At 46.1% G+C, this 14,323-nt stretch overlaps 1 protein-coding gene across 1 annotated transcript; it reads left to right on the forward strand.

Moving 5' to 3' along the window:
• The first annotated feature begins 2,504 nt into the window (after positions 1–2,504).
• Positions 2,505–12,750, forward strand: LOC149326244 (BEN domain-containing protein 5-like). Its single transcript, XM_089564515.1, has 4 exons — positions 2,505–2,956; positions 10,756–10,853; positions 11,570–11,792; positions 12,623–12,750. Exons 1-4 carry the CDS (start codon positions 2,911–2,913, stop codon positions 12,748–12,750), a joined length of 495 nt encoding a protein of 164 aa, XP_089420641.1. The 5' UTR covers positions 2,505–2,910.
• Positions 12,751–14,323: the final 1,573 nt, after the last annotated feature.

Consider the following 14,323-nt stretch of genomic DNA (forward strand, 5'->3'; position numbering starts at 1 on the left):
ATTTGTTGCTCAGGCTGTTAAAATATGCTCGCGCTGCCAGGGAAGGGCGGATTTTTTTCTCACTATTTTGGTTTGAGCCAAATGACTGGACATAAGTTCTTTGTACAGAGCTGTCCAAAGTCTGTGCTCATTGAGGATTGTAAAAGATTTGTTATTAGACGTGTGCCCACCAAGATGCTTATATTAGGAAATTTTTGGTTCTTTCTTTTTTTTGCAGGGATGCAGCTTTGCTTGTCACATCATGAATTAGAAGAGACCATCATCGTGAGCAGCTGGAGGCTACCAGAAGATAAGCATATTTTAGACGTGCTAAATTGTTCAGGCAAATGTTGAGAGTACTTTAAATTTATAGTTTTCCAGTGCAACGGTGCATGACCAAAGAAGGGAAGAAGGATACTTGAAGAAAACAGCGCAGCAACAGGGACAAGAGAGAAGATGAGACAGGTGCTGACTAGCAACTGAAGGTTTATTGAAAAGGAATGCATAAAATATACTCTCTTCACAACCAAGAGAGTGCACGAGCTGCGCGAATAACACTGATAACCTGTCAACTTCAGTCATGGTGGTCAGGATACAATAGTTCACAATCATTAACAAGGACGGATGGCCGTTCATGGCTGTGAACTGTTGAATCTTGACCACCATGACTGAAGTTGATAGCTTATCAGTGTTGTTCGCGCAGCTCATGCACGCTCTTGGTTGTGAAGAGAGTATATTTTATGTGTTCCTTTTCAATAAACCTTCAGTTGCTAGTCAGCACCTGTGTTTTCTTCAAGTATGTAACTTGCCGTTTTACTGAAGTTGGGAAGAAGGATAAAACACAGCACTCACTGACGACTGGTTATTTAACGGCGCAGACACTGCTTAAATGCCTTCAGACCAGCGGAGCAGGAAAAAAACAAACTTATCACACCTTTATCATAAAAACTATGAAAGAAACATCATTTCTGTGTTATATGATACAACTGAAGTATTGCTCGCACATTGTGAACCAGCTTTTTTAATATGATGCGTCTCTGTCCCTTCACAAGTGGCTTGCTTCTGCTAAGGATCTTCACACTTGAAAATCTCTGTACAATCACTGCAGTGCTTGACAAGTTTGGAACCTGTCCTCATTTTTAGATCTCCTGCATGCAGTTTGCATTTACGGGCCTCTAGCATTTTGCCTCCATCGAAATGCAACCACCGCGGCCAGGATAGAACCCGTGTCTTAACAGGCCAGCAGCCGAGCACCATAACCACTGAACTGCCGTGGCGGCTCATGTATGTGTGTGTGTTCCATAGGGCTGGAAAACTATGAACTTAAATCAGTGATGCTAACCAGGCCAACAACTAACTCTGCTGTTCATAATACCTCTGCTCCTTGTTTCTAAATGGCCAATTAGGTGGCACTGCTACTTTGTTTATTTGTTGCAATTTTGTGCACAAAATGAATGTCTTATATTTGGGAAACACAAAGTCCAGGTGGTGTATGTTTGCAAGGTGTGCTATTGTTGTGTAGATAGTTTACTGAAGTGTTTTGTATTTCTAACATGCCAGTTGAGAGGTGTGTGTGCATTTTCATGCTATGGTAATGTGCCTAGTAACTGTTTAAAACATTAGCTCTGGTTCTTGTTCCTGAGTAGCTCACATGTGTGCTGCTCATCCCTTTTTTCTTAGCTAAGCTACTTCATCAAATTGCATGTTGTAGGTGTCACCATGCATGTATATCTTAGAGCTTAAAGTAAGTGCTCTTGGAAGTCATCTTAAGGTGAATTCACACGATGGACTGAATTGCAAATCTTGAGGGTGAACTGTGCATTATGTGGCTTGACGTCACGAATTGACGCCAACCAATTGGTGTCTGCAGATGGAAAGAGGAGGGCGTTTTTTTTTCTATTAGGACAAGATCTGCTGTTTTCATCTCATGTGTGAATGCTTTCAGCATGCGGACACTGCCTTTACTTGAGGTAATGCTAGAGATCTTTTTGCGACCTCATCCGTTGTGTGAATATACCGTAAAAATCCGCGTATAATACGAACCCGAATATAATACGGGGCTAAGATTTAGACACGCGAAATGGGAAAAAAAGTTTCACCCGCGTATAATACGAGTAACACAAGCTCATAGAAGACATTTATTCAAATCGCATCCCGCACTTCACTTCAATTACTTTGTTCTTCAGTAGCGCTTTCTTCGAACATTTCTTTGTCCGACAAATCATCCCAAATGTACTCATATTCCGTGCCATCGAGGGCGTTCGAGATGCCGCACTTCTTAAGCCCGCTTCAGCCGCCCGGTTGGCTTCACTGCAGGCTCACCTGAGCGCATCCACTCTGCGTAGCACCGCCTGACTGCGTCCTTGAACGGTTTGTTTACACAACCATCAAACGGCCGCGAAAGCTTTGTCGCATTCCGCTGCACGCGAAAAGGGCTTCTTTCTGTTGTGGCCATCCACGAATGCTTCCTTCGACGACACCAAACTGCCTCCCGGCCGCACCGTTGCCGATGTTTTCGAGACCGTGACATCGTGCTCTCTAAAACAATATCCACTTCACGAAGCGTGCCTTACATGCTAGCACGTGCGTTGTCAACAGGCACACGGCACACCGCGACCCCCCGGCGCACCCAACGGATCAACAAAGAAACGACGTCGTGACGTCGTTTGTCGAGAGTAACAAAGCCAAGCCGTAGCCACGCGCCAATAGCGAAGCGAAGCCATAGCCACGCCGCAAAAACGAAACCAAAACATCGAGCAACTTCGAAAATTTTTGTTCGGATCCGCAAATAGTACGAGGCGGAAATTTAGGACGCTAATTATGGGAAAAAAACCTCGTATTATACGCGGGTTTTTACGGTACCTTTGATGTGCATTTTGGTGTAAGGACATGAACTCTAACTATACCTAATTCACAGAACTGGCCCCAGCAATGACATCCATCGATGGGGCGAGTGGCAGTGGGCCAGACGAGTTTGGTGAGCGAACCTTCTTGTGATGCATGCCATTTTTTATTTTTCATAATCAAATCGGCCTAAGAAAATGTTCACTGCAAACAAAGGATTTGTCCAATGAGCGCCTGTTAACCCTGTCCTGTGCCACTTGAGGGCGCCTTATCCCCTGAAACTTCTACTCTCATCCTTCCACCATCTCTGCTGTGCCCCTAACTTTGACTGTATGTGCTACATTGACCTTTCTTGAAATTGGTTACATACCCTTCCCAGGCCCCATTTCTTTCTGTACTTTTTATCTCTACTTTGTGTCGCTCTCCTACTCTACTGTGTGATTACATCTATACCTTTCGATAGCTTGCCGTCCTGCCTTCAGTTGCATTTCAAGCCTTTTCATTAAGCTTCATGTTTCTTTCCCATAGTTATCTAATAATTAAAAGTTTTTAAATTGATTGACATCCCCTTTCTTGTGAATTAACAAAATATATTAGCATTATTCTGGTCGTCTGGTACATTCAAAGTTGTTAGGCGTTGTACCGTGTACAGGTTGAAAAGTTTTCTGGCACAGTGTTCCTGCTGTCCTTCAGCAGATGCGCAGTTAATTGAACCTGACGTCTTTTTTTTTCTTTTTGCATTGCCTATGAGGCTTGCTGTACTGCCCCTTTCATTTTTGGCAGGATATGCGATTTTTCTGAACTGCTCTCGCTCCGCAGTGTTCTGCTGTGTCTTTAAGGCTCGTTTATGGGGGTTCAACGTCCCAAAGCGACTCGGGCTATGAGGGACGTGGTAGTGGAGGGCTCCGGAAATTTCGACCACCTGGGGTTCTTTAACGTGCACTGACATCGCACAGCACACGGGCCCCTGGAACTTCGCCTCCATCGAAATTCCATTGCCGCAGCTGGATCGAACTCTCGTCATTTGGGTCAGCAGCCAAGCGTCATAACCACTGAGCCACTGCGGCCACGGTTGTCACTTGTCACTTAGCCCTCATTATTTCACCAGTTATCTTTTTAGCCATCAGTGTTAGTATAGTTTGAAAGGGTGTGCGCTAAAAAGACGTACACAGGAAAAAGATAGAGACGACAGGAAAGAAGCGCAACTTCCAACTTTAATGACGACAAAAGAAGCCAGGCGCACATATATATCCGCTGATAAACAGATATGAGCTGCGTGATGGAGCGTGACCCCATCAACCAAACATAAGACAGTGCAAAAAATGCATATCTAAGTGACATTAAAAGAAACCCAAGAAAGTGAACATATCAAACACCTGCCGAGGTAAGGTAAAAAAGTGGGATTCGTATCGGCTGACAACAATGCATAACAACATGGGAAAACAGAGCTGTATGAAAGATGACACTGAAAAAGAGGATAACACCATAAAAAAGGCTAACAACATGACGAAATTTTTAACAAAGAACAAGTGAAAGATGGAGATAAAAACCGTGTAAAGGGTGGTAAATAAAGGCACATTGGAACATCTAAAAGGACACTAAAACATAGAGAGGCGAACGGGTTAATAGTCTAGATGTACCCATCCAGAAAGGCAAGTTCATTTCTAGACAGGTTAATAGAAGGCGTGCTACTGCACTTGTCTTTCCTGAGGTGAATTAAAAAGGCCTCGATTACTTCTCTTTCTGTCTTGTCCTGAGCCTTAGCTAGAAACTTGGTTTCATTAAACTTGGGGTAGCAGTTCTGGCAACTGCTGCAGTGTAACGGAAGGTTACCTCCAGACCTGTTCTTCATGGTGACGTTGTGCCTGCGGGCGCGCTCATTGAAACATTTCCCGGTTTGACCCACATACACTTTGCCGCACGTCAAGGGAATCTCGTACACAACATTGGCAGTGCATTGTGTGTACACGGTTTGATGCTTCATATTACAGGCCTTCTTAACACGCTTCCTGGTCACCATCGGACATAATTTCGCCAGTTTGCAAGGAGCCGAAAAAACCAGCCTAACCCCGTGACGAGACGCAACTTTCTTTAAATTGTGTGAAAGACCATGCAGGTAAGGTATAACCTGCACAGGTTTCCGTTCTGTTTGATGTTTAGCATGCTCCGAGTTTTTAATTTTTTGCGAAAGGTTTTCAGACATGTTGGTGACCAGATTTGGAGGGTAACCTGCAGCAGAAATTCGGTCGATCTGGCACTGGAAACTTTCACCTATCTTGTGGCCGCAGGATTTTTCTAATGCAGATTTCATGCAAAGAGATACTATGCCAAGCTTTACCAGCTTGGAGTGGGCACTATCATAGGGCAAAAGTGACTTCTTTGAGTGCGGCTGATAAGACCAACACACATGATCATTTTTAAAAATAAGCTGTAAGTCAAGAAACTGGAGTCGATCATGATCTGCTCGTTCATGCGTGAATATTAGACCCCTCGATGAAGAACAGAAGGTAGTGAGAATTTGGACTACAAGTGTATCAGCAGCACAGTATGAAGGTGCGTTAAGAAGGACAAGATAATCGTCGACGTATCTGCAAATACGTGTTATCCCTGTGTCCTTCAAGCTAGCTTCAAGGCGCCGGTCAAATGACGCCAGAAAAATTTCGCATAAGACCGGTGCGACTGAGGAACCTATACAAATTCCGGCTTTTTGCAAGTAAAACTCATCCTGGAAGCAAATAACAGTGGAATCCAAATAAAACAATAGTAGGTCCAGAAATATTTCAGTTGTGACACCGGCAGAATTTTGAAACCTGACTTCGCCAAATTCTTCCAAATGTTCACGAACAGCATCCAACAACCCGTCGTGAGGCACAGAGTAAAATAAGTCCTCAACGTCAATTGAAAAACCAGTTGTGGCCGATACCTTGCCTCCCTCCCGTACCTGCACCACTTCCTTTGAGCTTCGAACGCGGTAAGGGTCAGCGCCAGCTATTCTGTCCAGTTGGCACCGAAGGAAGTCACCCACAACTTTTTGCCACGTATCCCTTTCAGACACAATGGCACGTAGTGGACAAGCAGGCTTATGCGTTTTACCTGAAAAGAATATTTCGAGGCATCCGGTCTCAGCTCCTTTGACCGCCTCGGAGCATGCTAAACATCAAACAGAACGGAAACCTGTGCAGGTTATACCTTACCTGCATGGTCTTTCACACAATTTAAAGAAAGTTGCGTCTCGTCACGGGGTTAGGCTGGTTTTTTAGGCTCCTTGCAAACTGGCGAAATTATGTCCGATGGTGACCAGGAAGCGTGTTAAGAAGGCCTGTAATATCAAGCATCAAACCGTGTACACACAATGCACTGCCAATGTTGTGTACGAGATGCCCTTGACGTGCGGCAAAGTGTATGTGGGTCAAACCGGGAAATGTTTCAATGAGCGCGCCCGCAGGCACAACGTCACCATGAAGAACAGGTCTGGAGGTAACCTTCCGCTACACTGCAGCAGTTGCCAGAACTGCTACCCCAAGTTTAATGAAACCAAGTTTCTAGCTAAGGCTCAGGACAAGACAGAAAGAGAAGTAATCGAGGCCTTTTTTATTCACCTCAGGAAAGACAAGTGCGTTAGCACGCCTTCCATTAACCTGTCTAGAAATGAACTTGCCTTTCTGGATGGGTACATCTAGACTATTAACCCGTTCGCCTCTCTATGTTTTATTGTCCTTTTAGATGTTCCAATGTGCCTTTATTTACCACCCTTTACACGGTTTTTATCTCCATCTTTCACTTGTTCTTTGTTAAAAATTTCGTCATGTTGTTAGCCTTTTTTATGGTGTTATCCTCTTTTTCAGTGTCATCTTTCATACAGCTCTGTTTTCCCATGTTGTTATGCATTGTTGTCAGCCGATACGAATCCCACTTTTTTACCTTACCTCGGCAGGTGTTTGATATGTTCACTTTCTTGGGTTCCTTTTAATGTCACTTAGATATGCATTTTTTGCGCCGTCTTATGTTTGGTTGATGGGGTCACGCTCCATCACGCAGCTCATATCTGTTTATCAGCGGATATATATGTGCGCCTGGCTTCTTTTGTCGTCATTAAAGTTGGAAGTTGCGCTTCTTTCCTGTCGTCTCTATCTTTTTCCTGTGTACGTCTTTTTTAGCGCACACCCTTTCAAATATGAATATGTACCAACTAGCCCGTCAAAAAGCTTTACTACTGTTAGTGTAGCAGCCGATCAACTCTTCACTGAGATGTGTTTCTCATAGTATTAATGTTTCTACAAGTTTTAATACAGCATAACCCTGCTGATGTACTCCTCACGGGACTAAAAAAAATTGGCTGTGGCTTAGCTGAGCTATGCCAGACATACGTAGCGAGAGGTAATGGACCTTCAGAGGCTAGGCGAACTCGTCGAGCTGCATCTTCACGGCGTCGCTTATTGAGACGTTTTGCGCGTTCTTCCTCGGTCTCGTCGCCTTTGCCTTGTTTCGTTCCAACAGCTAAGCTTGATTTGTTTCAGCCTCTCCGACTCGCTCTCCATCTCTGGCCACAACAGCTTCAACGAACCGCCCTCTTATACAGGCCGCTGCTCATTCATTCATAAATCTTTAATCACAAGGATGACCTGAGGCCCAAGGGGGAAGTGGGTTGGTTAGGTGAAGGTGAGGGTGTCGGTCTCTGACATGAAGTCTAGCAGGGCACTGAGCTTGCGCTTGGCGTCGGTACTGGGGGCCGTCCAGTCATCGTATGTCTGGATGTGGTAGGCAGAGGTGTAGCAGGCGCAGAGGCTCGCAGTGCCAGGACAGGTCCAGATCAGGTGGTGCAAATCAACAGAGTCAGCAGGGCAATCGGGGCAGCCGATCCTGGTTCGGTGCCATCGACTCGGGATGTCCGGGGTGTACGCTGCACGGGCTCGCACCTTGTGAGCGAGAACTTGGGCCGGGCGAGAAAGTCCAGAAGGAATGGATGGAGTAATGTCTGGGACAAAGTCCCACGACAAACCCCTCTGCTCTTGTTAAAGGCGTGTGATGATAGAGTCAGGTATTATGAGCGGGATGGGAGAACAATAAGGGTGGTCCGAGTTGGTCGGCTCACGTTAAGGCAATGCCGACGGTCTTCCTCTAGCTGCGCGCCAGCAGCCTCGTGGGCAGTCCTGTTCCCGGTCCCTTGTGCGTGATTTCTGGGTGTCCAGTGAATGCATACGTAGACCTGGGAGGTCTCTTGCTGTGCCTACTGCTATCTCTGGCTCTCCTCCTCCTCTGACGTTGCACCAGATGGCGCGGCTCCATCTGGCAACGGTTGCTAGGCAGCGGCGCAAGAAGCGGTGTGACCACGGCGTGACCACCGCCGCAGTGAAAATGCTACTTTGCGACCAATAGCTCTTGCTACAAAAAAAAACAAAAAGCAAGAGCGAGGAAACATTAGAGGCAGGAAGTAGGACAAATTTAAAAATGACAGGAATCAAGAACTAAACACATTTATTGCAGTGCTGGCACTTGAAAAAATCATGCAGCATTGTCTGCTGCATTTTCTTACGTCCGGTGAGGACTACTCATTTCTCCAGAATTTACGGGGCTATGTGGCTGTTGCGATCGTTGCAAACATACTTTCTGAGAATGTCTAATGCCGCTACAGCCAACATAATGGTTGGTTCTAGCGGAGGCTAGCCCTCGTCCTCTTTGTTGCCACTGCTGTGTGCATCCAGAAGTCACAAAAGATGTGATGAGGTGCGGAAGGACAAAATCAATCGCGCCAGCCACACTAACACTAGCAGCACAATTACAAAGAAACAAGGATAGGTGAAGAAAAAATTAGCTGTGGTTTAGCTCTGATTAAACATGGCGAGAAGCGGTAGCTTCATGTGGCTGCGCTTTGCAAAGCTTTGTTTGTTTCTAGTTTCTCGGCTTGTTGAAAGATCGTTGTTTCTTTGGACTTTGCCGCACGTAGCTACGTGAAACTACTGCTTCTCACCAGGTTTAACCGAAGCTAAACCACAGCTGATTTTTTCCTATACCCGTGGTGTTAGATTTTCTGCGTGTGGAGCGCTAATCTTCCTCTTTGTATTCTTCGTCTTCCTCTTGTTATTCCTCTTCAAACTCCTCTCGAAATCGCCTGTCACTGATCAATCATGAATCGCTCGAATCACAAATTACCATGATATTGCATGAGCGGCTGTGTAACCTAGCAGTTAGTATACAAGAAGCACATATACAAGGTGTCCCAGCTAAAAGTAACGAAGCTTGTAAAAAAGAGGATGATCCCTAGCCGAGTGAGACCAACTGAGGGTTGTTGCCAGTCGCGTGTCCTAGTCTGTAGTATTTTTTTTTATTATGCAAACATGATTATTTAGCAGAGACTAATCAGCTAACTTTTTAATTATTGCCTACAGGAAGAAAGTGTCAATGCAGGAGTTGTAGATCCCTTTGAAAAATAACCGTTTGCCGTGTTTGCAGCCAAGTACCACTGATACAGCTTCTTTTATTTGACTTAAAAGAAAGCCCGCGAAATACAAAAAGAGCCACGTGATGGGGAAGCAGTTTCAGCGCTCCCAGACGACCAGCCAAGCAAAGACATTCGCTTATCTTTGCAACGTTGTGCCGAACGGGGTTCGGCGTTTTGTGATGGTTGCGAGATATATGTAATTAACTCTCGCATCGGCGCTAGGGCGACCGTTTCTTCAGCGCGTGACGGTGCAAGTTAGCGGCACGGCCACGTTCCTATCACTCGAGGCGAGGTTACGCGTGAAAAAGCGCTCCATGCGAGCCGCGCTTCACTTCCTTGAAAAGCAGCACCCGCTCACTTTCCATGACGCATAAGCAGTTCCTGGTGCATATCTAGCCACCTCCTCAAGACGCCAAAAGCTGTACGGGACAGCGTTGCAAACATAAGCGGATGTCGTTGCTTGATCGCTCGTTTGGGAGCGCTGTAACTGCTTCCCTATCACGTGGTTCTTTTTGTATTTCGCGGGCTTTCTTTTAAGTCAGATAAAAGAAGTTGTATCAGTGGTACTTAGCTGCAAACAAGGCAAACGATTATTTTTCTATGAGATCTACAACTCCTGCATTGACAATTTCTTCCTGAAAGCAATCATTAAAAAGTTAGCTAATTAGTCTTTGCTAATTAATCACGTTTGCATAATAAAAAAATACTGCAGACTAGGACACGGGACTATCAACAACCCTCAGTTGGTCTCACTCGGCTAGGGATCATCCTCTTTTTAACAAGCTTGGTTACTTTTAGCTGGGACACCCTGTATATCTCCAGTTTTATTGAATTGTCACACCGTGGGTCTGAAGCTTAGTGGTTAGCGCACCTGGCTCTCGCCCAATGGACCTAAGTTTGAATCCCACTGATTGTGAGGTTTATATGTTTGTTTATTTTATTTGTGGCAGACTTGAAGGTCATGTTGCGTACATGGCGATCTCAACCGTGCACCTGTAGCAGTGAAGCTACTGCTTCAAAAAAGTGCAACCACTGTTGATGATGATGGCCCAGCCTGTCTGAATGCCGTCTGCCTAACACAGTGGTGCTAGACATGCCAGGCCAAGTAAAGCCGCTTTAGAAGTAAACATATGACCGCCACCGTTTCTCATTTAGGCTGGCATGGGGTGTTATTTCACAAGTATTACTGTGTAGGAATGTGGCCGAAGTTACAATGCTACGAACAGCAGGGTTTATAATGCATGGAACCCTATTATCATCATGCCAGATCTAGACCACTACAATGTGTAGCAGCCAGGAAAATGCAGCACCCATCAACTCAGCAGCGAGGTTCTACTGTGCAAAGCTTTCACTGTTACCTTGAGAGCAAAATACTTAATTTTTTTCATTTACTTGATAGCCCACAATGTCAAACTGAACTCAGTTTGCTTTTTGCTTATACGTGCTGCTGAGGTGCATTGATATTTGTGTACTTCCTTTTCTTGTCAAAAAAGTATGCTCAGCCGAGGAGATGGAGAGCGCCGCGGACTGCCAGCTCCAGCTGCCTGGTGGGCAGGACACTGTGATAGGTTCTGCTAGGGATGATGGAAAGGTGATTGTGCGTGTTCTTAAGTCATATAGTGTATCAAATACCATAGTAGAGTGAGTGAATGATTCTTAATTAAATTGGGGCTGGTACATAGTGAAATGGGTACAGTTTAGAGGATGATGCTAGCTTACAGTAGAAACTTATACTAGTCCCAGTAAGTGTGCCGAAAAGGGTAGTGTGCAAAGCATAGATGTGTGGTTTCAGACAATGTCATGTAAGGCACAGGTCAGCATTTCTAATTTGTCATTTTTGTACTTCATTACCTGACGATGCCATAATGGGTCTGCAGTTATTCTTGTCCTGAGGAAATTCTTAGTACACAAATAACTTTTGATCATGAGGAGGCTGCCTTGTTCTGTCAGGTATGCCTAGTTGTTGGTATGTGAAATTTATTCTCATTTCTGTTTGTTTGAATTGGGGCAGAGAACATTATTTCAACTTTTGGCGGTATTTGACTCGGAATGAAGAGAAGCTAGAACTGTCAGAAGATTGTGCTATATATTTCATGTTGCACGCAAGCAATTTCTTTTTTTTCGAATTATAAGGCTAGAAATAAAAAATCTACTGATTTTGGACACTGCTCGCTGTAAAAGAGTGCATTCATGCCTACATAATTCTTATGTTTTTCAGCTGTTTGTTTTAAGTTATGAAATATTTAAAATCCCTTGATTCATTGCTGTTAATGTGTACAAATGCGAAATTCTCCACGTTTGCTGCAGGTCTATGCAGGCAGTGGGCTCTGGATGGAGCCTGGTGCCTGGCAGATGCTCCTGAGAGCACCAACAGACTCAATGTTCTGCCGCGGTGCTACTCAGGTGTATTGGACACCTGATGAGCTGAAGAGCCGCAGCGTGACTGGCGTGCTTTCAAATAAGTGCCGGTCTCTTGGCAGAACAGAGGCGAAACCGGCACTTACACCGGAAAAAGTCTCTTCTCTGAAAGGTGCTAGTGCTTTTTTTTCTTTGCTTTGAGTAACACCTAGGCAATCAAACTTTGCTTCAGCCAAATACAGTCGCGCTCACTTACAGAAAGCGTGATAGTCATGGAGATCCTGTTCATTGTATCCGAGGTTTGTAACAACTGCAATGTCCTTATTGCATCCAAAACTGCAAAGTCGGGCAAAAGTGACGTATAGTTTTTGCAAGGTGTGTTATGCCCATACGTTTCTTCATGCAGGCTCTATCACAGCACTTTCAGAGATCTCCACACTGTTTGTGTGGCTCTCGCTAAGATCCGTTCTGCCAGTAACCTGATTTATCTATTTGGTTGTGAAATTAGCGTTCTCAACGACTGGTGGCAAGTCATTGTGCGCGTTCTCCGATCTTGCTGCGACAAAGATAGTGCAATTGACATATCTGCACAGAATGTATAAATAGCATTGCCCGTTGTTTCGAGTAATCTCTGTCTTTGGTTTTCATGCAAGCATCTCAATGCATCCAACAACACACAGCAGACGCGGAGTGGGTAGGCCCATGTATCGTCAGCAATCAGAGGTTGCCAGACAAGCAGTCAGTTCGCAAAGGAAACGAAAATCGTTTTAAAGATATCTGCCGCACGGAATCAACTGAAAGTTTTGGGTATTGTAATTTAATGTGTTGGGAATTAAATGCTACAACAAGGGTATGCACGAAAGTAGGCTTCATGGCCCCTTTAATGGCGAACATTCGTTTCTGTGTTTTTACAATGAGAGTGGTAATTCTGAATCTCACTTTTGCATTTATCATGTATCTAGTTGTGTTCAAATGTGGCCTATTTTGTGTTCTATTGTGCAGCTCTGTTTCATATCTACATGGGAGACATACCAAAGGAGCTTGCAGAGAAGAGACTGAAAGCCGTGCGCAAGCACCTCTCACGGAAGCTGGGGGACGTGCAACGAAAAATTGGAGGTCATGATGTATAAATTTATTTTTCCACTTACCTATGCCGAAGCCGTCAGGCGTCCCCGCCCAGAAACGTTCGTTTCGTACCAGCATCCACCGCAGTCGACACCATTTCGTCCTGCCTGGCCACCACCGCAACGTTTCCGTCCATGGCGGACACCGGACAACCTACCCATTTGTTATGTCTGCGGCATTCCTGGCCATGTGATGCGTCCCTGCCGCCGCCAAGTGTTGTCCCCTGCTGCCAATACTGACCCTCGAGGTTACGCCTACGCCCCTCCCCAGCCTTTTCACCGCACTTCGCCTACTGAGACCACTGCTTCCTCCGATCTCAGGCCGTCTATTCGCCGCCGTGCTCCATCTCCGCGTCGTCGCTCGGTTTCCCCGATGCGCCGTCGTCCCTCTTCCCCTTCGGAAAACTAGTGCCCGCAGTTCCGGAGGCAAGAACTGCTTGCTCGTCACCAAGCTCAAGACCTCGACTTTCTCCGACAAATTTGATCGCGGTTTCTGTGGAGGGCACCGATGTTTTTGCGCTTGTTGACACCAGTGCTGCTGTATCTGTACTAAGTGAGAAATTGTGCCGCCAGTTACGAAAAGTGATGACTCCGCTGTATGGTTTTATGCTTCGCGCCGCTAATTCGCAACTTATTGCGCCTTTGGGGGCATGTACAGCCCGAGTTACTATTCAGGACGTTCTGTATATTGTTGAATTCATCGTCTTCCCATGGCCGTCTCACGACGTCATCTTAGGCTGGGACTTTCTCTCCCAACATGACGTTGTCATCGACTGCGCTCGTTCCGAAGTCGCCCTTCTTCCCTTCGGCGACGACTCTGTGAACGCTTCCACTAACTTGTGCTCCAAGCTGACTGTGGCTGATGACGTCATGATCCCGCCGTGCTCTGCTGTGCTCGCCTCTGTTCATTGCGACTCTGGATCCAACGGCCCTGTCATCTTCATCCCGTCCGACTCCTCTGCTTCTCGCCACTGTCTACCCCTGCCATTTGCCGTGCTTGCCGTCTCAGCCGGCTGCAGCGCCTTGCCCCTGACGAATCCATTCCTGTGCCCCTCCACTCTTCTTCGTGGTGAATGCTTGGGATGTGTCCAGCCTTTCGCTTCCGTCGTCGCCTGGGACCCTTCTGAGGACGACTCCTGCCGCCTGCAAGTGTCTTCACTTACTTCCTCCTCACCGTCTCCTGATCCCGTTCCCGAGGCCGTCTTTGTGGGCTCAATCGACACAAATCTTTCGCCACCGGAGAAGACCCAGCTTGCGGCCCTGCTAGATAAGTTTCGGTCATCGTTTGACTGCTCTCACCACCGTTTTGGTCGCACTTTAGCTGTTACCCATCGGATCGACACTGGCGCCCATTCGCCGTTGCGCCAACGCCCATATCGCGTCTCGGCCACCGAACGCCAGGTTATCGACACCCAGGTCAATGATATGCTGCAGCGTGGCGTCATACAACGATCACACAGTCCTTGGGCTTCCCCCGTCGTCCTTGTCACCAAGAAAGACGGCTCTATCCGCTTTTGCGTTGACTACCGGCGCCTCAACAAAATCACCCGAAAAGACGTCTCTCTGCTACCCCGCACCT

This window comes from Amblyomma mixtum, chromosome 10 (assembly GCF_055824585.1).
Source record: "Amblyomma mixtum isolate Tamu chromosome 10, ASM5582458v1, whole genome shotgun sequence".
In the NCBI taxonomy this organism is placed as follows: domain Eukaryota; kingdom Metazoa; phylum Arthropoda; class Arachnida; order Ixodida; family Ixodidae; genus Amblyomma; species Amblyomma mixtum.